This window comes from Sparus aurata, chromosome 17 (genome assembly GCF_900880675.1).
Source record: "Sparus aurata chromosome 17, fSpaAur1.1, whole genome shotgun sequence".
NCBI classification, from domain to species: Eukaryota; Metazoa; Chordata; class Actinopteri; order Spariformes; family Sparidae; genus Sparus; species Sparus aurata.
Genome location: NC_044203.1, coordinates 24,237,929 through 24,259,745, shown reverse-complemented (window position 1 = coordinate 24,259,745; position 21,817 = coordinate 24,237,929). Strand labels below are relative to the sequence as shown.

Sequence of the window (21,817 nt, the reverse complement as noted above, 5' to 3'; positions counted from 1 at the left end):
TTCATCTTAGCTATCGTGCCATACATCCATCTAGATCAGTGTTTCTCAAACGTATTCAGAAAAGGGACAGTTTAACCAATAAAAAAAAAGTCTCACGGCCCACCTACAGTTAAAGCAATAAAGAAATATCTGTTAAGTCACTATCAATCGTAGAAAGAGGTAAGACAATGATTGTTAATGATAAACTACGTGCTGTATCGTAGGCGGCTGGACATGTTTCAGTCCTTTGTTCAGAGTCATTAAGGACACTTGTGAGCTCTGAGTTTCAGAGTCGTCAGGGCCTCTTGTGGGTCGTTGAACCAGCTGGCCTTCATGTGGTGTTGTTAGGGAGTCGTGGCTGCTGACTGCCAACTGACTGACGACACAAAGGCGACGCTGGATCTCTGGGAAGCAGTGAGGTCCAAAATTACACCTGCAATTGCAACCTTATATTGCATATTAAAGCCTGATTGAATGGTGGTCTTGCAAAACAGCTCAACCGACCAACTCATCATTGTCTCTGCTGCTATTTAATGGAGACATTAGTGTAGCAATGTCTGGAGAAATAAAACATAAATCGTAATAACAGCGCAACACTGCTGAAGCCGGGCGTCATGGCAAAACAGTCTATCCAAATAGTAGTGTTTGAATTTACATAGAAGTGGATATTAATATTAAAAACAGCACATCTATCCAACCCACTATGAGGCTATGGAGTTGCTCAGTGTGGCGTGCAGTTGATCAATCACCTAATTTTAAAAATAATTTTTTACCAAATCTTGTACGTTGTTTCGGTGTGAGTTGCTGAGTTTTGGAAATATCAGCCACAGAGATGTCTGCTTTGCTTCCTGAGTTGGCGGCCATGTTGGTGCTGGTGACGTGTGTTGAGCCAGACGATGTAGTTCACTGAGCGGTTTCAAACAAAACGAGATGGTATTTGACTTTGATTACTATAAAATTTAACTTTTTTTGACTTGTAAAGTTATCTTTCATATTGACAAACATCATATGTGTGATTCATGACACAATTCAAGTGGGATCATAAAATTACTTGTCTCTCTACCATACAAAGTTTTTCTGAAATAAGGTTCCATGGGTCAAACCGGAAGAGGGGAAGCTTTTAAATATGAATGACAAGACAACAAGAAAAGAAAGACAGTAGTTTGGTTTGAGTTTTAATTGTCGCTCAGAGAACCTGCACTTAAAGTAGGTTGCTTAAAAGTCCTGTACATCCATTGTAATCCCACACAGGTTTATTTTATCTGTCCGTCTTTCCATCTATCCGTCTCAGATCTCTTCATCCGCCGATGCTGCAGCATCTATCCAATGTTGCCTTTAGCTGCGAGGAGGCGAAGCCTATTATATGGAGGCTTCAAGCCTGCACATCCCCACCAGTTAATTAGAACTGAAGAGGCCTCTTGGATGAGAGGTGTGACGTCTTTAAGGAACTGAAACACGTCCAGTTGCCTACGATACAGCACTTAGAATTACCATGACCTGGATGACTGAGAACCTTCATCAACATATTTATTATCTAGTAGCATCATCTGCCCAGGAGTCTGTTCCCCTGCTGCTCCGTCAGGTCTTCTGTTTCTTCGGATTTCTCTTTTTTCTTTCCGGCGACAAGGACATGGGGTGGCTCCTGTTCTTCCTCCAGCTCCGGCAGTAGGAGAGACTGATGCTCGCTTAAAGAAAAGAAAAGAAAAAGAGAGTCAAGACAACAAAACAAAAACGTTGACTATTTTTCTGTTTAAAGACAGCCAGCCAAGGAAACAGTGATGCTGCTTACTTCCATATAAACTAGACCTACCCGCCCGCTCGGGCCTCCTCTCTGCTTGGCCGAACACCATCACATAGACGTCATGCCTGAACTCCTGGTTCATGAGCTGGTAGATGAGAGGGTTGATCATAGAGTGGGACTTGGCAAACATCGCGGGGATCAAGGTGAAGACAGGCGGAAGAGCGGAGAACAGCTGGGGGCTCCTGGCCATTGGCTCAGCGTGTTTGCTCAGGGTGGAGGTGATGGAGGCCAAACTGGTGTTGTTCACTACACTCCACTTGTTCTCAGGGGTGTACATTTGTCCGTAACCTTCTGTAACAGTCCAGTTGAGCAATGAGGGGATGTCCAGGATCTTTGGAGCGTTTAGAAAGCTCGAGGCCACAGTGGTCGACTCCTCCACCACAGTCTGTAAAGTGCTGCCGGCCTCCTGGTCGTCTCTGGGCACGAGGGCAGAGATCAGAGACACAGTAGCGTAGGGCAGCCAGGCCAGGAGGAAGCTGGCGCACACCACGGCAGCCATCTGAAATAAACACGCAGTTAATTTTTCCTGCAGGATGCTTATCAAAGAAGTTTACCTCACTAGGGTTTACCTTTGTAAGTCTCAGGTCTTTGCTGGTGTGACTGACCGAGGAAGATGAGATAGACGCCAGAGTTCGATTAGATCTGTGGACCTGGAAACAGAAGCAACCTTTAATGCTGCTTTTTGTGATCATACCACAGTTTACAAGCACTTTATTTCTTTGAGGACCACATATATAGAATACTCATGTGCATATTTAAATGCCTGCATGTGAAGAATTTGTCATTTCTCTAAGAAGAGCTGATTTTAAACTATTCTGATGGCATACTGGATAATGTTGCCGTTATAGTAGTGCTCCAGTAAAAAAGATTTTTTTCTTCTTGTTCCTACCATCTGCTGAAAATGTCAAACTGCTCTGTGCTCATTGAAAATGTAACTTTAGGAGACATGTCTACGACTGGCCAATAGTCACAGCGCAATATGGAAACTTCAAGATTCCAGTGCACAAACACTGAGAATGGACTTTAAAGGAGTATGAGACTTCTCCAGTGAAGTAACCCATATTTGCACATCATAGATTCAGGGTTTTATTTAACATTGGAAAAGGAGTCGATGTAATTCCAATGATTTTAACAAGATAGTAGAACTTTTTTATGGAAAAACAATATGAGAAACATGTTAGTGTTTAAAAGTCTAAATACAGCGTTTGATGTACCTCAAAACATGTCTGAGGGGGACTTTCTGTCAGCTGCACATTATTGCCCCCTTGGTATCTGTGAATAGAGTGTGTTGAGTCATCCAGGATTCCTGATTTCACTGTTGTTATGTAAGTTGTGAGCTTTTATTGTATTATTTAGCAGCTTGTACTTATTCTACATACAGTAAACACATGTCAACATCAACTATTTTTATAGTAGAATGCTGTTTGCCTTTACTTTTGTCTGCTTTGTTTCGATAGTGTAGTCAGTTATATTACTGGAGTTGCTTTGACACTTGCAGGCTATTATTCTTTTGTAGTTCCCCTTTATTGATTGTTTTGTGTACTCAAATTTCAGTTTGACAAAACCAGCATTGTGGCTGCCAGCGTCTTGATTTTTGGAGCCGGAAGTGACCACATTTGGACAAGACAGGGAGGACACTGATTGGATCTGACTGAGAACCCAAGGTCATTTTGTCTGTTTTACTCCAAACATGCTCCCCTCTTTCCTCCCGGTCACACAAACCACTGCAGCCAACACAGCGGACGACTTCAGCAACATATCTGTCAGCTGTATCGTATATATTCCATTTTTTTTTACCATTATCACAGTTAATTGTGCTTTAGGTAAACCTTATGAGATAATGTATAGATCCAGAGACACAAATCTTCCTCCTCCTCCTCCTCCTCCTCCTCCTCTTCCTCCTCCTGCTCCCAGCTCAGCAGCCTGCTCTCCTGCTCGTTAAAGCAGACTGACAGGAGCTGCTAACAGCCTAAGTCCAGTCACGTCCATTCCCACTGTTATCTTTAATAAAACATCCATTGATCTGCCCGCCAACCTGCCGTCTCCTGCGTCAGATCTACCTTTTCTGCTCTCAGCAGACGGAAGGATTATAATTTACAACGTGGGCATCATGCCTTATTGAAGAAGACTTAAAACTAGAGACCAGCAGCTCATTAGGAAACAGTTGACTGAGGTCAAAAAAATCAAGTGAGAAGAAGAGTCGTTTTCTTATAAACTTACATACAGACAGACCTCTTTTTGAAACCAGTCGAGTCGCCCTCTGCTGGCCATTAGAAAGAATGCAGGTGTAAGACATTTTTTTAAGTCAGTGGTTCTAACAGTGCTTCAGGTTTGCATATCCCTGAGGAGGTGGTGACATACACTGCTGTCTGCTGACTATTGCATTTAGACAAAATAATCACAGAATATACACACACACAGCTCCCAGATCCACCATTGTGTTGGCCTCACCGTCAGCAGGATGACCAAATACGAGGTGACGATGGAGATGGTTGGAAATCCGAAGCATAAAGTCAGGATGAGGAAAATGTAGATTCTGTCGTTTAGAGACGACTTCATTCTCCACCTTGAACGAAGAGTTCAATTTCAGAAACAACACAGATGTCTATCAGTTCAAGCAGCACTGACAATGAAACGAGAGGTTACCAGTTGATGGTGCAGCTGGTCCCGTACGGTTCTGGTCCGTAACTTCCAAAGCCAAAAGCAGGCAGTAAGGCCCAGAACAGTGTGCAAACCCACATCAGGGCTATGGACAGAGACACATGGCGCCTCTCGATCCATTGACCTAGAGAGGCAAGAAGCATGCAAACCACTTAATGAACTATTCAAGCAGTGTGTTAGTGTGCAAGCAGAATGTGCACTCGAGGGAATTCTTGACATTTCACTTTACCGTTTTCTTGAAACATCAGCAACTTTAAATGGCCTTAAGTGTCACTTAAGCACAGACACTTTTAAATCAGTCTTTAAATCAATGCAAAAGAAAAAAGAGGCAGGTTGTGTAATGGATGTTTGTGTTAAAAACCTGTGAGGCCGAGGAGGAGAGAAATGTGTTCAGGAGGAGTCAGATGGACCTTGAGTGCTGTCACCCCTGCGTGGATTATTCAGCTTATGTGTGTGCTGGAAGGAGTTGCCAGACTTGCCGTATCTTAAGCAGCAGATCTTCAGGCAGCGGTCCACGGAGATGAGACAGGTGGTGAGCAAAGAGCCGATGCCGCACACAAAGCCCTGGATGCCGTACCAGAGGCACCCAATCTCCCCGAACACCCATGCATGACACAGGCTGACAGAGAGAGAAAGAGAGAGAGAGAGAGAGAGAAGGCTTAATGTATCATAACCTTCTGTCTCTGACAAATGGCTGCTGATGTGAAGCTCGTTAGTGTTAAACGTACCCCCAGATTCAGGCCCGGCTGCTTATTGGTTGATAACATTTTGTAAAAAGTGTTCCGTACCTGGAAATTATGAAAAATGGGGCTCCCAAGAGGCTGAAGCCAAAATCACAGAGAGCCAGGTTGATGGTCATGAGCTCTGGAGGTTTGAGCTTCTTTCTCTTCCTGCAGTAGACTAACAGCACCGTGCCGTTTCCCAGCAAGGATAAGACACCTGCAGAGAGAGTAACAGTGAGGAAATGTAGCAGAAGTTCACAGTGACTTTAACATGTGTTGCACACGATTACATGAAGTTGGTCGATGCACAGTTCTCGCCTTGTTTCCTCTTAATCACACACTAACACGCAGCCCTCTGTTTACCGTAACACACGCACCGCTCCACAGGGAGCAAACCCAACCCGGAGAGATCCCTTCGCAAACAAACAAGTTTGAGTGTGGGAGGAGAGCGCCTGTTCTTCTGTATTGATTTGTTGTGTGGAGCAAACAGTGAAGTTGCTGCGTGAGATTCAGAGTATCTTTCTTGTTGTTCAGCTTGATGTAAGTGGTTTTCGTTCCGATTTTAATCGGACAATGTCTGGTTTGTTCTTTAGTGTTGAGCAAAGAACAAAAGTTATAAGGGTATGAAACTGGTCAGTTACTCAAAGCATAAAATGTTTTTAAAAAATCAGTCAGTGAAGATCTTTGTCTTCTGATTAAATCTCCTTCCCCAAAACTACACAGTGCACCTTTAAACAAAAACTCTGTTGATCACTTTATGTAATCTGGCCTGGTGTATTTTGTATTTTGGGGGAAACATGACTGTAGATTTTTCAGTGTGTCTTCAAAACCCCTCTCCTCAGAAAAATGAACCAGATATGATCAAGTAAAAACTTTTCCCTTGCTTACCCGTGAAGATGAGGAAGACAGCGACGGCGAAGTCTGCAGAGGGGGACAGCTGGGAGACGAAGAGCGGGTGGACCGACGAGGGGACGAACCAGGAGCCTGCCTGTGAGCCCGACTCTCCCATGGGTGTGCTGCACCGACCCACAGCAGCATACAGAGATTAGAGGCAGCCTCAAACAGCCACTGTAGGCTCAAAAAAAAGAGGAGAATAATAAAATAAGAAAAAGAAGGACTACGTAGATAAGGACCTTTGTCATGACTCGTGATGAGGGAAATGTCAGGCAGCAGAGGAATTATTCTGTCAAACATTTCCTGATCTCTGTGTGGCCCCCGCTGAAACGCTCAGTCAATTCTAATCTCTGCTCTGCTTTTCAAGTGCAGAGAGAAATACCAGTGGAGCAGGAGATCAGCAGACAGTGACTGAGAGAGATAGTGGGATATTTTCAAAGTAGTTGCAAAGTAGTATTCACGTTAGAAAATATGTTTATATCATATTTATGTTATATCACTGCTCATCGGCTCCTGCATTGCACGAGAACATTAAAAACAAACACATGCTCCTCATTCCTCTCCTCAGATTTCATTATTTAGCTTTTAGACTTTAAAATCACAAGAAAACTCAGAGGCACTCTCTTTTTAGCAATTAAAATGCCTTCATTGTCTTGGTATGGTCATGTTAGAGCTTAAATAAAGATATTTTAATGTCTTAAAAGCGAGTGCCCCTGAGTTTTCTTCTGATATTCATGTCTACTAAATTTAAGTCCGGCAGGCACTCCTACCCTTTCATTTGTTTGATTATTTAAATTGTGTTTCTAGTTAGCCTCTGTGTCCTCTGCCAAAGCATAATCATGACATAATTGGATGGTATCAGTAGTTGACATTTACAGTAGATGAATGTAAATTAATGCAGATCAAACAGTCACGCCATCTTGTGTTTGCCAGATGACAGCTCTTCTCTGGTTGCAACATAATTTGCATCTTTAATGGTAACATCTGACATTTCGTCAGATACTTCACAGTTTTGCACTGATTGTAAATATCTTGGTAACATCTCTGGAAACTTGTGAATCAGAAGAGTGTATCATTTACACAGTTCAAGGTTCAGGGTAGCTTTATTGTTTATGTTGTTATTATTTAAAAAAAATGTTCTACTGGTGTGGAGAATAAGGAAGAATATATTCTAGTTTAGCAGTGGCTACTGGGGATTTAAATGAAAGAATGAATACGTACACAAATAAATAAATAAATAAATAAATAACGTGCGCTTACAATGAGCTTACCAATATAATGTGTGGTGAAATGCACTTCAGTCACTCCAAGATGTCTACACACCGGAATATATACATACACAACTGTAGGTGTCATAGGAACACGTCTTCACCACTTTGTAAAACGGCTGCTTTTGTCCCAAATTCTTTTCAAAAAGCATAATTTCTTTCAAATGTTCTGAAAAATACATCTGAGTTCAACTGTTTTAACTATTTGTACTATGAAATATTGAGTGCGCGTGATAGTGTCTCGTCCCTGAAGCTGCAGTTTACTTCAAGTCATTCAAACCTCGACTCACAAACTCCCCTGAACACTTTGTCTCTCCGTTGTTAAAGAGCATGCATGATCACTGTTCTTGTACAATTCATATTGCCGCGTGTTTTATGCTTGATTTTGTCAATATTGCCATATTGTCCCCTCTTACTGCTTATTCGTTGCTTAAAATCACACGTGTTGAAGACTATCTAACTTGTTTAATCTGAGCTCCTGTGTCCACACCCCTTGTACACAACTATAGACATATATTAATACAAACAGTAAAAGTGGCAGTGTGTAATATGAATAAAGCAGATTAATCGTGCAGTGCTCTTCAATATTCTGACTGCCTACAAGAGAGAGCTTCTCCACAGCCTCTCTGTCTGTGCCTTCAGGCTGCAGAAGCAGTTTCCTGAGTGATGACTGTAACAAATAAAGGCTTGTTAATAATCCTTGTGGACATCACACAAGGACAGTCTCCGGCAGGACTTCAATCGATGATCCCTCTGATGATTGCAGCAGTCAGTCAGCTGAGTCTCATGGGGGACAACAGGGTGATGAACTCAGACATAAAAAGATGAGTGAACAAAGTAAGAAAAAAAGACCAGAGGTTTCCTGAGATGATCAAAAAACCCTCCCCACTTACCTCCTCTGCTTTCTCTTTATCCAAAATGCACGAAAGCAAACACACACACACCTGCAGGAAAAGCACACCACAATCACACCAAAACAAGCGCCAGCACTCACCTCCCTCTTGTCTGTCCGTCAGCCCCGTCCTGTAAACCCTCTGCTGGTCTTTATGACAGAGGTCTTCTTGTAGATTATCATGTAATCTTAATCTGAACCCTCCGGCTGTAAATCCATGTGGCATTTCTCTGGAGAGCTGGAGAGAAATTTTGCAGTTTTCAATCTGGCTTAGAAATGATCAGCGATGGAGAGGCACGCAAACTGAGAGTGCGTGGGGGAGAAACAGAGGGAGAGGAGAGAGGGGGGTGGGGGCTCTCGAGGGTTTAACCTCCGTCCCGCCTTTTTATCTCCCTTCCATTATCCAGTGTCTTTGTTTTTGTTATCCACAAAATCCACACACTTGTCAGTGGGATCCTGTTTTACATTGCTTTAATTATGATGCTCACTGTCACTCTAAAACTACACAAAGGGAACAAAGATGTGGAATACATTTGAATACAGTCTGTATAAGCCCTCACACAGAAAAAGAACATCATGCTAAGTAATCAGGTGTTAACTAACGGCAGAACTGGGGCCTCTGTTCTGCAGGTGAAAGCAAAAGGTAGAGACGTCCTCAAATAATGAGACTCATAAATAATAAATAAAGGTATCTGACCTTCAATTTGATTCTAATTAAGGAAATAACTAACCTGATGATCTGATTAGACTTTTGTCCCTCAGTTTAAACACAGGTGTTTAATTTCTCCAAACTCTCAACCAACTCTTGTCAAAACTGATTCTCTCCACAGAAACGGTGCACAGATCCGTCATATGAATATCTCATCCAACGAGGAACAGTTTCTCTACACTGAACACACTGATAACTTTAGCACACAGAAAAAAAAATCCCCTGAATGTAACAAAAAACAGAAAAAGACAACAGTTCATGGAGGGCTTACAGAACAAAGCCGTTGATTAACAGAGAAACATTTAGATCAGTTAACTGGAGAAACTTCTGGAGACGATTAAAAAAAATCCTCTTTATCATGATAAACTAGAGATTTGTGGAAGTTATTTATGTTAATATCACCGTATGTTCCATTATGGCTCCTATATGGATTACTGGATTTTTTTATTTTTTTTTCCTGTGAGCTGATGGTGTCTAATAATCCCATGTGACACAAAAATACAAATCAACAAACTTTTAAAAATAAACAAAACGCATTATTTCTTACATTTCAATATGTAATATGGCCACGTGAAGCCAAAACCTGCATACACAGTATTTTGATGATGGTATTTTATATTTATCACACATCAACGCCCTGTCAGATACGTTGATCGTTTTTAGACAAGAGAGAGGGAGAGGGAGGAGTTTTGACTGTGTTGTTTGGTGAGAGCAGTCGTATCACTTTTTGATGATGCATACAGTTTAAAGACTGTTTTTGTGTGTATAGTTCCAGTTGTGTGGATAAAGGAGGTAAACCGGAACACACACACACACATAAAAAGAAAAAAATAAAATAACAAAAAAAAATCAATAAAATAAAAATCAATTGAGGTCAAAATCATCCATTGATGACTGCAAAATTAAGGGAAATACCACTAAATGTCCTCACATTGAGCATGTTGCTATACATGCATCTGCATGGTGTTATATAATCAATAAATCCTTGTTTTAAGTCGATCAGCAGGGCGGATATCTCATCTTCGAGCAACTCGCCTCTATCAAAACCAGTGATTCAGACAGATGACCAAAATAGACGGCTCAGTGAGCAAAGTCACAAAAATAACTTCCAGCCCTATTGACATTTTGAGAGAGTGAATCACCAGCAGGCAGACTCCATAAAAGCCTCTTATTGAGCCATTGTAGTTGGCTTTCGTCAGGTTGTTAGCCGTGCTGCAGTACTCTCCCCACATGGAGCAGGTATTGAACGGGACTAGAGGGAAATATATTTCTAAAGCGGATTGTGTGGACTGTACTGAGAATTGATTTGACAAGGCCAAACAAGCAGATATCATCCTCAGTCCTAATTAAGAAACCCAGCAATTACGGGTTGATGTATTCCCACTGGAGGGAATTGATCTTAACTTGTGTTAGGGTCTGCTGGAGTCACTGAGCCCTTTAATAAGAATCCATGAGGATATCAGCATTTACCCCTTCAGAGGAGTTTCTCTATAGATCTGTTTGGTTAAAAAATGTTTTAAAAAAAAAAAAGAAAAGAAAATGACAACGTGAATCTCACAAACGGAGGACTTTATTCCACCACCGACTGTAGCACTTTAGCACTACAGACAGACAAACTCTCACACCTTAACTCCATCTCACACAAGAACAGAACAGGGAATTTAACAAATACAAAAAAGGTAATTGGTCACCAAATTGAATCTTTTTCGTTTGTTCTGTGGGATTTTTTTTTTCCTCAGGCATCAGATGGGGGTCGACTATCTTGATGGAATCGGGCAGAATCATAGCAATACAATGTCTTATTGTACACGTATAACTCTGGTATCAGCAGAATTGTGTGTGGTGACGGCAGATCGGCTGGTTTGGTTTACTCCTTGGTGGCCATGTGGGCCATCAGGTCGCAGACACGGTTGCTGTAGCCGAACTCATTGTCGTACCTGGTTAAGAAACAAGAGAAAGGAGTCAGTACGTGTCTGAAAGTAGATATTTGGATTTAAAAGCTATCCACGATGAAGGCGTACCATGTGACCAGCTTGACAAAGTGGTCGTTGAGGGCGATGCCAGCGCCAGCATCAAAGATGGAGGAGTGGCTGTCACCGTTGAAGTCTGTGGAGACGACCTGCAGGAGAGCGAGAGAGAGGTTAACGAGAAAACTGACCGGCAAACTGTTCCAAGATCAGGGAGAAGAGACAAACGCATACCTGGTGCTCTGTGTATCCCAGGATGCCCTTCATGGGTCCTTCAGCTGCAGCCTTGACGACCTTCTTGATGTCATCGTATTTGGCCTGTTAAGAAAAGAACAAAATGCATTCATCACACAAAATTACATTTGTTTGAATTTGAGTAAAATGTTGTTAAGTTAAGCACACTTGAAAAAGAAAAAGTGTACATCTCAGTTTTTGCAGTGTAGTTTGTGTTCACTCACAGGTTTCTCCAGGCGGACTGTCAGGTCAACCACTGACACGTTGGGGGTGGGGACACGGAAGGCCATGCCGGTCAACTTGCTGTAAATTAGTGACAGACAATCATTAGGTGAATGTCATACTAAATGACGAGGATTCCGTGCAGTGACAAGCTACGCTTTGATTCAAGTCATATGTTTTTGGCACTGACCCGTTGAGCTCGGGGATGACCTTGCCGACAGCTTTGGCAGCACCGGTGGAGGCGGGGATGATGTTCTGGCTGGCACCACGGCCGTCCCTCCACAGCTTGCCGGAGGGGCCGTCCACGGTCTTCTGGGTGGCAGTGATGGCATGAACTGTGCTCTGATGGACACAAAGAGGATGATTGAATATGGCTTAACGCCCCTCTAACTTCGTAATGTCATGTTGCCGTTTGTTAATCTGGTTTTAGGGGCTGCTGAGCATCTCTCCGCCAGATTGTTTCTCAGCCAGAGTGTTTTAATCCTCACCATCAGACCCTCAATGATGCCGAAGTTGTCGTTGATGACCTTGGCCAGGGGGGCCAGGCAGTTGGTTGTGCAGGAGGCGTTGCTATGGAGATGCAAAAAAGATGAAAGCATCAGTTTTAACATTTTGTAACAATTGAAATTCCCCGGCTGCAGGATCAAATAACAGTTTCTATATCTATCTGAGGATTTTCAGAATAAAATATGGAGTCATAAGAGTGTTTTAAAAAGTAAGAAAATGAAAAATGTGAAAATCTAAGGACTAAAAAGAACTACATAAACTACAGAAATATAAAAATAAAATGGATATTTTTGAATTATGACTATTAAAATCAAAATGCTGAATAATAATAATAATAATAATAATAATAATAATAATAATAATAATAATAATAATAATGTGATTGGTTTGAACTGCAGCCTTCAGATTTAAAATCTATGTTGCATATTTCAGTTCAAAAACTGAATTTAAAATTTTTGAAAGACTGGGACACTTCTAGATTAACCAGATTGGCACTCTGTGAGACACTTTCTGATTCTTACCTGACCACTGGGAGTGACTTGTCGTACTTCTGATGGTTGACACCCATGACAAACATGGGAGCGTCGGCGCTGGGTGCAGAGATGATGACTCTCTTGGCACCGCCCTTCAAGTGAGCCTGCAATGTGTTATGAAATACCCATTTCATCTACATCCCTTCTTGGCCAACTGCACATCACATGTCCAAATAATCTTTACATTATGTTTTTGTAATGGGTACGTACAGAGGCCTTCTCAATGGTGGTGAACACACCAGTGGACTCAACAACGTACTGGGCACCAGCATCACCCCATTTGATGTGAGCTGGGTCCCTCCTGAAAACAGAGATGGAGAGAACAAACGTTAGAGTCAGATCTCCATTTTGCTCACGTGGATCTTTATAAGATGACCAGTCTTTCTGCATTTTAAGTGGACTCACTCGTGGAAAACAGTGATTTTATGTCCGTCGATGACAAGTTTGTCGCCCTCAATCTTGACTTCGCCATGGTAGCGGCCGTGGGTGGAGTCATACTTGAACATGTAGACCTAAAAAAGGAAAAATAAAGATGACAGTTTTCACTAAACAGTGATGGATGATAAACAAAGGACAGATGCCAATTTGAAGTGTATATACATAAAGATGATAAACACATCAAAGAATCATTACATATTTCATTTCAGTGTTGTAAAAAAAGTACTTGAAGTCATACTTGAGTAAATTCTAGAAATATGCTGTGGAAAAATGTTACCCATAGGAGTAATATTTGGGTAAACATCTTAAAGTGTCTGATTTTTAAATCAGAATAATCATCAAATAAATACAGTGGTGAAAAAAGGCATATTTGCCTCCAAAATTTAGTGGAGTGTTAATAAAAAAGTACTTCAAAGTTGTACTTAAGCGCAGTAATTGAGTAAATGTACCGCTGAGCTGAAAAGGTTTCCAGCCGTCACCTACAGTTTGTGTTGCTGGTGTGAATTTGATGGTCTGATCTCCTTTACTCACCATGTACTCCAGGTCGATGAAGGGGTCATTGATGGCCACAATCTCCACCTTCTTGGAGGTGAAGCCAGCACGGGTCACCAGACGACCGATGCGGCCGAATCTGAAAAGCGGACAGTCTAGTTTCTTAGTTTGGCCTCTAGATGGTGGTGTGATACCATGTTAGTCAGTTGATCACAGTCATGTCTGAAACAATCAGTCAAGAATATGTGAAAGTGTGCTTCTGACACCTCAACCCAAGCCTGGCCTACGTTCTGTTATTGTTGAAGCTTTCTCCCTTTGTGTCAGATAAGTAAATCCTTAGGGGACCTGAAACAGCCAACGGAAGGCCAAGGTTCAGGAGGAGGGGCAGAGGGAGGTGTGTGTTGCCTTACACACACACACACACACTCTCCTCTCAGGGGGCTAAAGTCGACCTGAACCTCTAATGTGGTAATCCTGGTGACGGCTGTGCGCTGTTTGATCAAGCGGCAGAGTTACTTTTTAACCAAGAGTCCAAAATCCTGGCACAGACACACTCTGTTCTCAGACAGTGGTGGTTGAGGAGGAGGGGGAAGAGGAGGGGCGGGGAGATAAAGAACAGATCCATGAAACAGATAGGGAGCCTTTAACGTCACATCATGCGCGTTCAATAATATTTAAGTTACGCAGGTCCTCTTCTGCCTGCTTCAGGGAGCAGAAAAACAAGAGTGACCCTCGTCATGCTGGAGCCCTCATTGTTATCTGCCTGGGGGCAAAGTGCAACACCAGGTGACTGTCCACAGGTCGCTGTTATGTGCATGTCCTCCTCTACAGGACCTCTCTCTGCTGTACAGAGTCACTATGAGTTAATCACAGAGAGACTGCAGTTATCCTCAGAGCACAAGGTTGAGTCAGTCACAGATAAAGACAGTCTGTGCCAGTCCTTTTATCAAGCTCTCCCACCATATTGAGGGATGTTAATGCTATTGTTCCTATTAAGTGTCCCACTGCTTCAGAGCACTATATAAAGTGTTATTAGGTGAAACATTTAACTCTGTAGTTTCAGTAAACTACAGACATACCCTTTACCTTCAGACCTTTCTTACTTCATATTTTATGTTCCAGAAATGTGTTTAAATCATGTTGCTGTCCGTCATTCGGTTAATCTTGCCTCGAGTTTTGAGAGGTTTTTGTATAAGCTTTTGTTTAAGATAAATATAACTGAGTATATGCAACTAAAGTGTGTATATTCCTACCGTACCAGAGTTGTGGTCGGGGGTTTGGAAGGGGATACTCAGTTCTTTCTGTTTGTCTCATGTGTATTTGATTATGAAAAATTGCAATTTTGCTTCCATTAACACTTCTTTATATAAAAAAAGATACAGCTTATATAGAAATGCTTACAACTAAGCTTAAGAAGCACAGGTTGTATTTTAACAGTTGAGCAAAGGCAGCCATTACAGTAAACAAAAGTAATTTTTATAGATATTTTACTTGTAACAAAGTACAGTGGTGGCAAGAGTAATGAATCCCTCTGACTGGCTACAACAAGCTTGTCAAGTAATTTATAGTATAAAAACCTATTCTACTAGGAAGCCCAAATAAAAATATGAACCTTAACATAAGTATAATGTGACCTGGTTTGAGTAGTCGTAATTAGTTACTTCCGCCCCTGCAAAAGCGTCACAGCTGATGACAGTGGAGCTGATTCAACTGATTACTGGGCAGATTACAGTAGTAGTAGAATGGCATATCATAATTAATAGTGAAATTTATATTCATGAACGGAATAAATGTGGAAGAAAAGGTGTAAAGTTGCTTCAAAAAAGGGAAACACTCAAGGACAAGTGCCTGTAAACTGCACTCAAGTACAGAACCTGAGTAAATGCACTTAAGTTACATTCAACCATTGACGGTAGACCTCTTCAAAGTGTTCAGTGTGCACGTAGAGGGGTGTGGCATGGTGAGTTGGGGGTGCAGAGCGAAGCAGACTGGTCTACAAAGTGAGTGTTGCTCTTTTAGTTGTGTTCATTTAAGGGGATTTTGTGAACCGTCAGGTGAGAGAATGAAAATGAGCCCTTACCCATTGATACCGACTTTGACCATTTTGCCTGGGTTGTTTTAGTCCTCTGTAAGGAGAAACAAGAGGAGGGTTAGTGCATCCTGTTTAATTTATGATACCCCATCATTTATGGTGCCATATATTAGCTTTAACTCAATGACAGACAGTTCACAAGGGTTGTATGTTGAGATAAGCACAAAAGTTTAAATGAACACGGTAAAGACTTCCACTGATAAGCGATCAGTGACCACAGTACAAGAACTTTTCCATGCAAATCTGCAGACCAGAACTTTGCCTGCAAGGGTAAAACCTACTGAAAATCAACTTTGCAGCCTCAGAAGTAACAAGAATTACATTTAAGAACAGAGAAAAGTCAATTTCATTTCACATTACGACCACTTCTGCTTTAAAATTAGCTCCAATCAAGCCCATGCAGCTTGTCCCCAGGTGATCTGCATCAAGTTATCCAGTCGTGCAGCCTATTGCTGAGGCCCTGCAGGCTGCTGACCCTCTCTGACTGCAATCATTTCCTCATCATTGAAGGTATTTACCGTTTGTGAGAGGCCTCAGTCTGTCTTGCTACTCCGGGTGTGAGTGGGGAAGAACAAAGTTGAGCTGTGTGTTTTTATGATTAACCAGAGTTCAAAGCCACGCCCCCTTCTCATAGGTCACTGCTCCTCGCCCCGCCCCCTCTGAATGTCAAGGTCGTCAGCATGCAGAGAGAAATGCAAGCTGGCCTCTGCAACTTCATGTGATTAAACAGACCAGAAGCTTCCATCTTAGCATCCCATGTCTGCTGCCAAATATAGGCCCAAAACTGTCAAATGTGTTGTCCGGATTCACATTATTCAGCAGTTTTTTAACTTCCTCGTCTGAATATAGATACTCAGATATTAAAGTCCTCAGATAGTGGACTGAAAACAGAGAGGAGTCCCTAGCTGACCTTCTCAGTAAATACAGTAAATACAGCCAGGAGCAAGTGAGGGATCAAATCTCTGTCTTAGTGACTGTGACATTTAATGTCCAAAGACCATGACCCTTCACTTTCAACCCTTCATCCTCTGTCTCCGAGTCCGAAAAAAAAAAAAAAGAAAGACAGTCTCCTTTGTCCGACTAAACATGCTGCACGCTGCGATGCATTATGCTGCTGATCTCTCATTTATTCATTGTGCTCAGAATATGTGACATGTCGGTTCTCTGAGCTCATTTTGACTTATTTATCTGGCAGCAGGGTTTGTATTCGAAAAGAAAAGCACTCCAGAGGCTAAAATAAAATGTTGAATCAGTATAATGAGGATGTCAGTTTCAACCGGCAGGTATTTCAACGTGAATCCTGCTGAAAATATTCCAGCTCCCTTGGAAAACAAAAGTATTTTGACATATACTGAAAAAACATTATATATTAAAAAAATAAACTTATCTAAGGAAAGAGCCCACATATATGTGACGATGCATGCATCACTTTGTTGTTTTGCTTAAAGGATATGTTCTCCAAATTATCTACTCGCCTGTATGAAGATGGAAAGTCAGTTGAAGTTTCGTAGCCTACAAACCTAAAAGTGCAAAATCTGAGAATTGGCCACCTCTCAAACTCCAAACACACTTAGGGCAGCATATCACCAGAGTAAGCATTAACTGCTGCTTACAGTGGCTAGCTCAGTTAGCCGTGCAGCTAGCGGTCCGCACTGGGAACTGTGAGCGGTTTCATGGTAACAGGACGAGCTGCGGCTAACTGATTAGCACGCTGACTTCAGCAAAACAATACGTCATTGTCTTTGAACTAACATCAAATCTCCTATTTATTTGCATTCTGTTGGTAATTTCAGTTAATTCTTGAATACTTCACACTTGAATTACATATTACACCCTCAAAATGATGCGTTAGATGTAAGTACATTATATCTCAAACATATTTCTGTTACATCAGGGCTGGCTGCATACTGGGCCTCAGTCCAGACAGTGAACTGAAACCTTACCCATGACAGGGCATCTCTTCACCATAGCTGATCATAACGGTGCAGTACTATACAAAACCAACTTGACCAAACATCCACTAACTATATATTATATATTCATATGTATTTTCCACCCCAGCAGGTCAGGTGGTCAGATTTGTTCTGCAGCAGGCTAACAGACATGTAGCCCTGCAGCAGGCTAACAGACATGTAGCCCTGCAGCAGGGCCAAACAGCACTGGTGTGTGTCATGGCAGAGGTCCAGATGTCCGGGCATAGCTGAACTACCACAACCCCGAGTGTGTGCCAGTGTTGGCCTCTGCTGTACAGCTTAAGGTCAAAGAGGGGAAGTAAAGGTCAGGCTAAGATTAGACGCTGGACGGCTAGTTAACACTTGGACCATGTTTTGCTTCCAGAACTGTATATGCTGCCTCATATAGATCACACGCTCACTGGTCAAACTACCAACTGTAAGGAGAGAAGTGAGCAGCCACAGAATAATGTAAATGATTATTATAAGCTAACTGTAAGATTATCAGGAAGCCTATGATTATATCACCATTGTAACTCAATCACAGCAGCTTGTCTGTAAATCAGTCTTATTTCTCAGAACATCAGTTGTATTGTAGTTTACTTTATAATAAAATGCAGCGACAGCAAAACATAAGCATGGCAGTTTGGTGATCTATGCGCAACCGAGTGCACATGTAAAAAGGGCCCTTCACTAGATTTTTACAACTTGTGTCCTGCACTGAAGTCCAGTGCAAAGTCCAGAGGTCAGCTCTTTGTGGTGAAGAACAAATAAACACACAATGGAGTGAGACTGCCATCTAGTGTGGCAAAAGAAGCAATAAACGAACTCTATGGTCAGAAACTGTCGTAATTGGTGTAAGAAAATGTTAGAAAATAAATTGCTAATGTTTCCAGTCACCTACCAGTTAGTTGATCAGCTTCAGATACACAAGATGACCAGACCTTAGTCCATGTTGTGGACTAAGGTCTAATTTCTGGAGCCTCACACTAAAACAGCGCTCTCCTAAACAACTGAAGAAGATGTGGACTTCTGTGTTTTGTGAACTGCAAAGTTAACTTGCTGAAGTTAACTAAACAGTACTTGTACTTTGATGCTTATTTAGTCACCAGTTTTTAAGGTTGTAGGACATTCTTGCCATTCTTTGACCAAATATTTCTCTTGGGATTTAAATGCTAATTTGATTCATTTTGATTATCTGCTGAGGATTGTGTGATCTGATTCAGAGTAGCTTCTAAATGTACCGTGAGGTGGGATTGACTACCAGCAACTAACTGCACCGTATGCATCTACATTATACACATACTTTATGAATATTGGGTGGAATATTCAATGAGATTATCTGGAAAAAGTGCCAATATATTTTGATTTGTCCGCTTCACTCTTTTTGCACTTGGAACTTGGCTGTAAAGCCAGAATGTTTTTTGGACGCAGCAGAGGGTCCTCATACATTCAGTTATTAGGATTGGCCACCAGTCCTCCAGAATGATGTGGGAAGAAATGTAACTTCTCCAACAACTATTGGAAGATTTAAGAAAGCATCAAGAGTTAAAAAAAAAAAAAAAAAAGAAGATTGAGGGAGTCAACAAACTGGAATTGACAGGTGAGACAGAAGTGGACGATGAATCTCTCACAAAAAAAATCAGAACACAGCAAATGTCAAATCCATTTATTCATGCAAATCATAAGTCAACATAAAAACAAACAGCAGGAGTTACAGGTGCCGTCCTTTATGGACCCGACTTTACACACAATCCCCTGACCATAAAACAATCCAAACACTATTACATTTACTGTACGAAGACAAAGCTGGAAACAGAAAGTGCCAATGTACTTAAAAAACAAGCCCAACAGCCAAATATGATCAATTTGATGTAAACATAGCTCACAAGTTCTAATATTCACTTTACACATGGAATAAAACTACAGTTGCTCTGTCAGAACAGCCAGGATAGTGTGAAGCGTCTGATCTATGGTACACCTACACTGGATGAAACCACATTAGCTGCATGTGAACACCAGACTACATGTAGTGTACACGCATGTAAACATCCCTCTCTGCACGTCAACACCTTTACATGTGTGTTTTTCCACATATTTACTCTCAGAAGGATGTCATCAGTCTTTATTTTCTCTCCACTAACAGCCGAGTCCGCTCATTGACCCGATCCGATCCAGTTTGAGACCAAAGCAGCCCCGGTTCCATCCCCTCCGTGACCGGTCTGGTTCTGCTCGCTTCTGATTGGCCAGAGCCCCCTTCAGCAGGCGCAGCCAGGGGGTCTCAGCCTGCGTTTGTGCGTCGGCCCATTTGGGGTACTCGGCCGCTTTGGCCCCAGAGGAGAAGGTGGACTGCTCCTCTGGCTGGGTGTTCAACAGGTTCTCCAGGTCGTCCAGGGTCAAAAGGTCATTGTAGCGTTCCAGAAACTGTTCCATGAACTACAGGAGGGGGAAAAAAAAAGATGAAATTTAATTGTCAGGGAGTGTGCGAGGGAGAATAATTCAATCAGTGATACATTTCATTCCCTGCTCCTCTTATTCTTTCCATCACTCCCTCCCCTTCTTCTGGACTATTCTTTTATATCCCACATCCACTCTCAATCCACTCTTTTCTTCCTTTTTCCATCCTGCCCCCTCCCCCCCCCCCAGGTACCTGCGCGGCATCAGGAGAAGGGTGCAGAGCGCGAGCCTCCGTGATCTCCAGGGGCGTCAGGAGGAGCAGAGCGGCACAAAGCAGCACAGGACACAGCATGGCAGCAGTGATGTCGGGCAGGAAAAAAACTGGAGCAGGAGGACTGAAAATACACAAACTGCAAACACCCAAATATACATCAGATCACTCATGCAGAAAACACTACAATACATACAGACTGAATATAAAATAATGCTGCTGCAACATCTTGAAGAGAAAATGCTAGAGGTCTCAATCCTCAATCTGTGTTTTTAGGTTTTTCAAAATAATTATTTGCTTCATTTATTTGTATAAATTTCAAATACATACAGAAACACAATGCAACAGATGTATATAGGGTATCTAGCCGGAGCTAATTTGCAGCCCCCGTCTCTTGTGAGGCTTCTAAATTTAGATAAAAAAAGCAGACAAACAATTCAATAACAGAATCTGGATATATTTATTATATTACGTTTTTTTCTTGAGGAGATCTTTCTGCCACATCGAGTCGCTCTGATTTAAGGATCGCTTAGTGTTTTAAGTCGGACTTATTAGGTCCAATCCTTTGTAAAATTGGGAGGATTGTTTTGAAAACTGGTTAAGAATAACGAAAGAAGGAGCTTTTCAGAAAAAGACTTTAAGATTAAGTTTTGATTTTCTTACGTAATGATCGTACCTAAGGTTGTGTTCAGGTTTTAAAGCAGTATGAATTGTATTCTTTCAAAATGTGTAGCTCTAACTTGATTCATTGTTATTCTATAAAAGTAACTATTGCATTCAGAAAAAACTATTAAAATAAAAAGTTTTACACCAAAGTCTAACGATTTTAAAGAAAATCTAAGTGAGCTCACCTGTGGTTGGATTTCTCTCGGAGCTCGGGGTGTCTTCTCGCTCTCACAGGCTCTTCTCCATCTCCCTCGCTCTTGGTCTCTCTCTCGGCTACCTCTCACTTGTTGGCACCTGCTGGGAGCATCACTATCTCACTCGGCTGACTCCTCCTACTCCTTGCTCCGTGATGGAATTGAAAGGGATGATTTTCTTCCTCTTGCGTCTGTCCTCTTGGCAGGAGCTGAATGTTGGGGCATCAGCTGGGATGCTGCAGAGGTTTTGTAGAGCCAGAGCCCCCCCCCAGCCCAGTCTTCCTCCTCCTCCTCCTCATCTCCTTTTCTTTGGAGTGATGTCATAGTCTTAGAGAGCGCTTGTCATTGCCAAGGTGACCGTGTGTACCGTGAGCCATACTAGTGCTGCACAGGAGAGGTCAGAGGGCAGCAGTCGCTGAGCACCCACATCAATGAGACCAATGAGTTATGAAGTGAGCTCGCTGGAGTGACTCACGTGTTTTATGTCACGACTTAATCTGAATAATACATTTCCCATGTGGTAACAATGCTCCTCGTGCAGATTAGCCTCCCTCTCTCCCCTTTGTCTCCGTGGTTGTTCCCAGCATGCATTGACCTCCCCTCTCTGCTGGGTAAGTTACAGTCTGTCAGTGCCATCTGCTCCCTGTACCCCCTGCCGCCAAATTACAACACTAGCAGGAGCTGCACGATCCAACACACTGACCTCAAAGTTCAGCAGCCTCTGATTATTTCAAGTAAATAAACCTCAGCAATTAGAATGTAAATGTATGTCAGAGAGCCGGCGTGTGATCAGTGAATATTTTCTCTTAAGAAATTCAAAGCAGCTTCTGTGAGCAAAATGTGTTTTCATACCAGCACAAACAAGCTTTAAATAAAGTTATGAACCAGGCAAATTTACTCATGTTTGCACACTTGGCACCCACTGA

General features: G+C 42.1%; 3 protein-coding genes across 4 annotated transcripts; all 3 read right to left on the bottom strand.

Moving 5' to 3' along the window:
- Window positions 1-1,083: 1,083 nt before the first annotated feature.
- opn9 (opsin 9) lies at window positions 1,084-8,557 on the bottom strand. 2 transcript variants are annotated; one of them, XM_030394039.1, is made up of 9 exons: window positions 8,320-8,557; window positions 6,052-6,231; window positions 5,230-5,380; window positions 4,921-5,060; window positions 4,427-4,565; window positions 4,232-4,346; window positions 2,350-2,430; window positions 1,769-2,279; window positions 1,084-1,664 (listed from the first exon to the last, which is right to left on the bottom strand). In XM_030394039.1, exons 2-9 carry the CDS (start codon window positions 6,170-6,172, stop codon window positions 1,558-1,560), a joined length of 1,365 nt encoding a protein of 454 aa, XP_030249899.1. In that variant the 5' UTR covers window positions 6,173-6,231; window positions 8,320-8,557; the 3' UTR covers window positions 1,084-1,557. The 2 variants fall into 2 exon arrangements, with proteins under 2 accessions (XP_030249899.1, XP_030249900.1); XM_030394040.1 differs by having other exon boundaries at window positions 1,790-2,279.
- Window positions 8,558-10,478: 1,921 nt separating this feature from the next.
- On the bottom strand, window positions 10,479-16,034 carry gapdh (glyceraldehyde-3-phosphate dehydrogenase). The gene is made up of 12 exons (XM_030394814.1): window positions 15,930-16,034; window positions 15,400-15,445; window positions 13,359-13,458; window positions 12,795-12,901; window positions 12,600-12,690; window positions 12,378-12,493; window positions 11,838-11,919; window positions 11,540-11,691; window positions 11,352-11,430; window positions 11,128-11,211; window positions 10,948-11,045; window positions 10,479-10,863 (listed from the first exon to the last, which is right to left on the bottom strand). The coding sequence occupies exons 2-12, from the start codon at window positions 15,420-15,422 to the stop codon at window positions 10,794-10,796; spliced, it is 1,002 nt and encodes a 333-aa protein (XP_030250674.1). The 5' UTR covers window positions 15,423-15,445; window positions 15,930-16,034; the 3' UTR covers window positions 10,479-10,793.
- Window positions 16,035-19,017: 2,983 nt separating this feature from the next.
- Window positions 19,018-21,123, bottom strand: nppcl (natriuretic peptide C-like). The gene is made up of 3 exons (XM_030393480.1): window positions 20,883-21,123; window positions 20,014-20,170; window positions 19,018-19,799 (listed from the first exon to the last, which is right to left on the bottom strand). The coding sequence occupies exons 2-3, from the start codon at window positions 20,110-20,112 to the stop codon at window positions 19,503-19,505; spliced, it is 396 nt and encodes a 131-aa protein (XP_030249340.1). The 5' UTR covers window positions 20,113-20,170; window positions 20,883-21,123; the 3' UTR covers window positions 19,018-19,502.
- Window positions 21,124-21,817: the final 694 nt, after the last annotated feature.

Coding starts and splice junctions, on each gene's coding strand:
- opn9 (XM_030394039.1), bottom strand. CDS start 6,172: ATGGGAGAGTCGGGCTCACAGGCAGGCTCCTGGTTCGTCCCCTCGTCG. Junction 4,347..4,426: donor ACCAGCTGCACCATCAACTG/GTAACCTCTCGT, acceptor TCTTCGTTCAAG/GTGGAGAATGAAGTCGTCTC. Junction 2,431..4,231: donor ATTTGGTCATCCTGCTGACG/GTGAGGCCAACA, acceptor TTCTGTTTCCAG/GTCCACAGATCTAATCGAAC.
- gapdh (XM_030394814.1), bottom strand. CDS start 15,422: ATGGTCAAAGTCGGTATCAATGG. Junction 12,494..12,599: donor CCACCATTGAGAAGGCCTCT/GTACGTACCCAT, acceptor AACACATTGCAG/GCTCACTTGAAGGGCGGTGC. Junction 11,212..11,351: donor CAGTCCGCCTGGAGAAACCT/GTGAGTGAACAC, acceptor TTTTCTTAACAG/GCCAAATACGATGACATCAA.
- nppcl (XM_030393480.1), bottom strand. CDS start 20,112: ATGCTGTGTCCTGTGCTGCTTTGTGCCGCTCTGCTCCTCCTGACGCCC. Junction 19,800..20,013: donor CTTCTCCTGATGCCGCGCAG/GTACCTGGGGGG, acceptor CCCCTCCTGTAG/TTCATGGAACAGTTTCTGGA.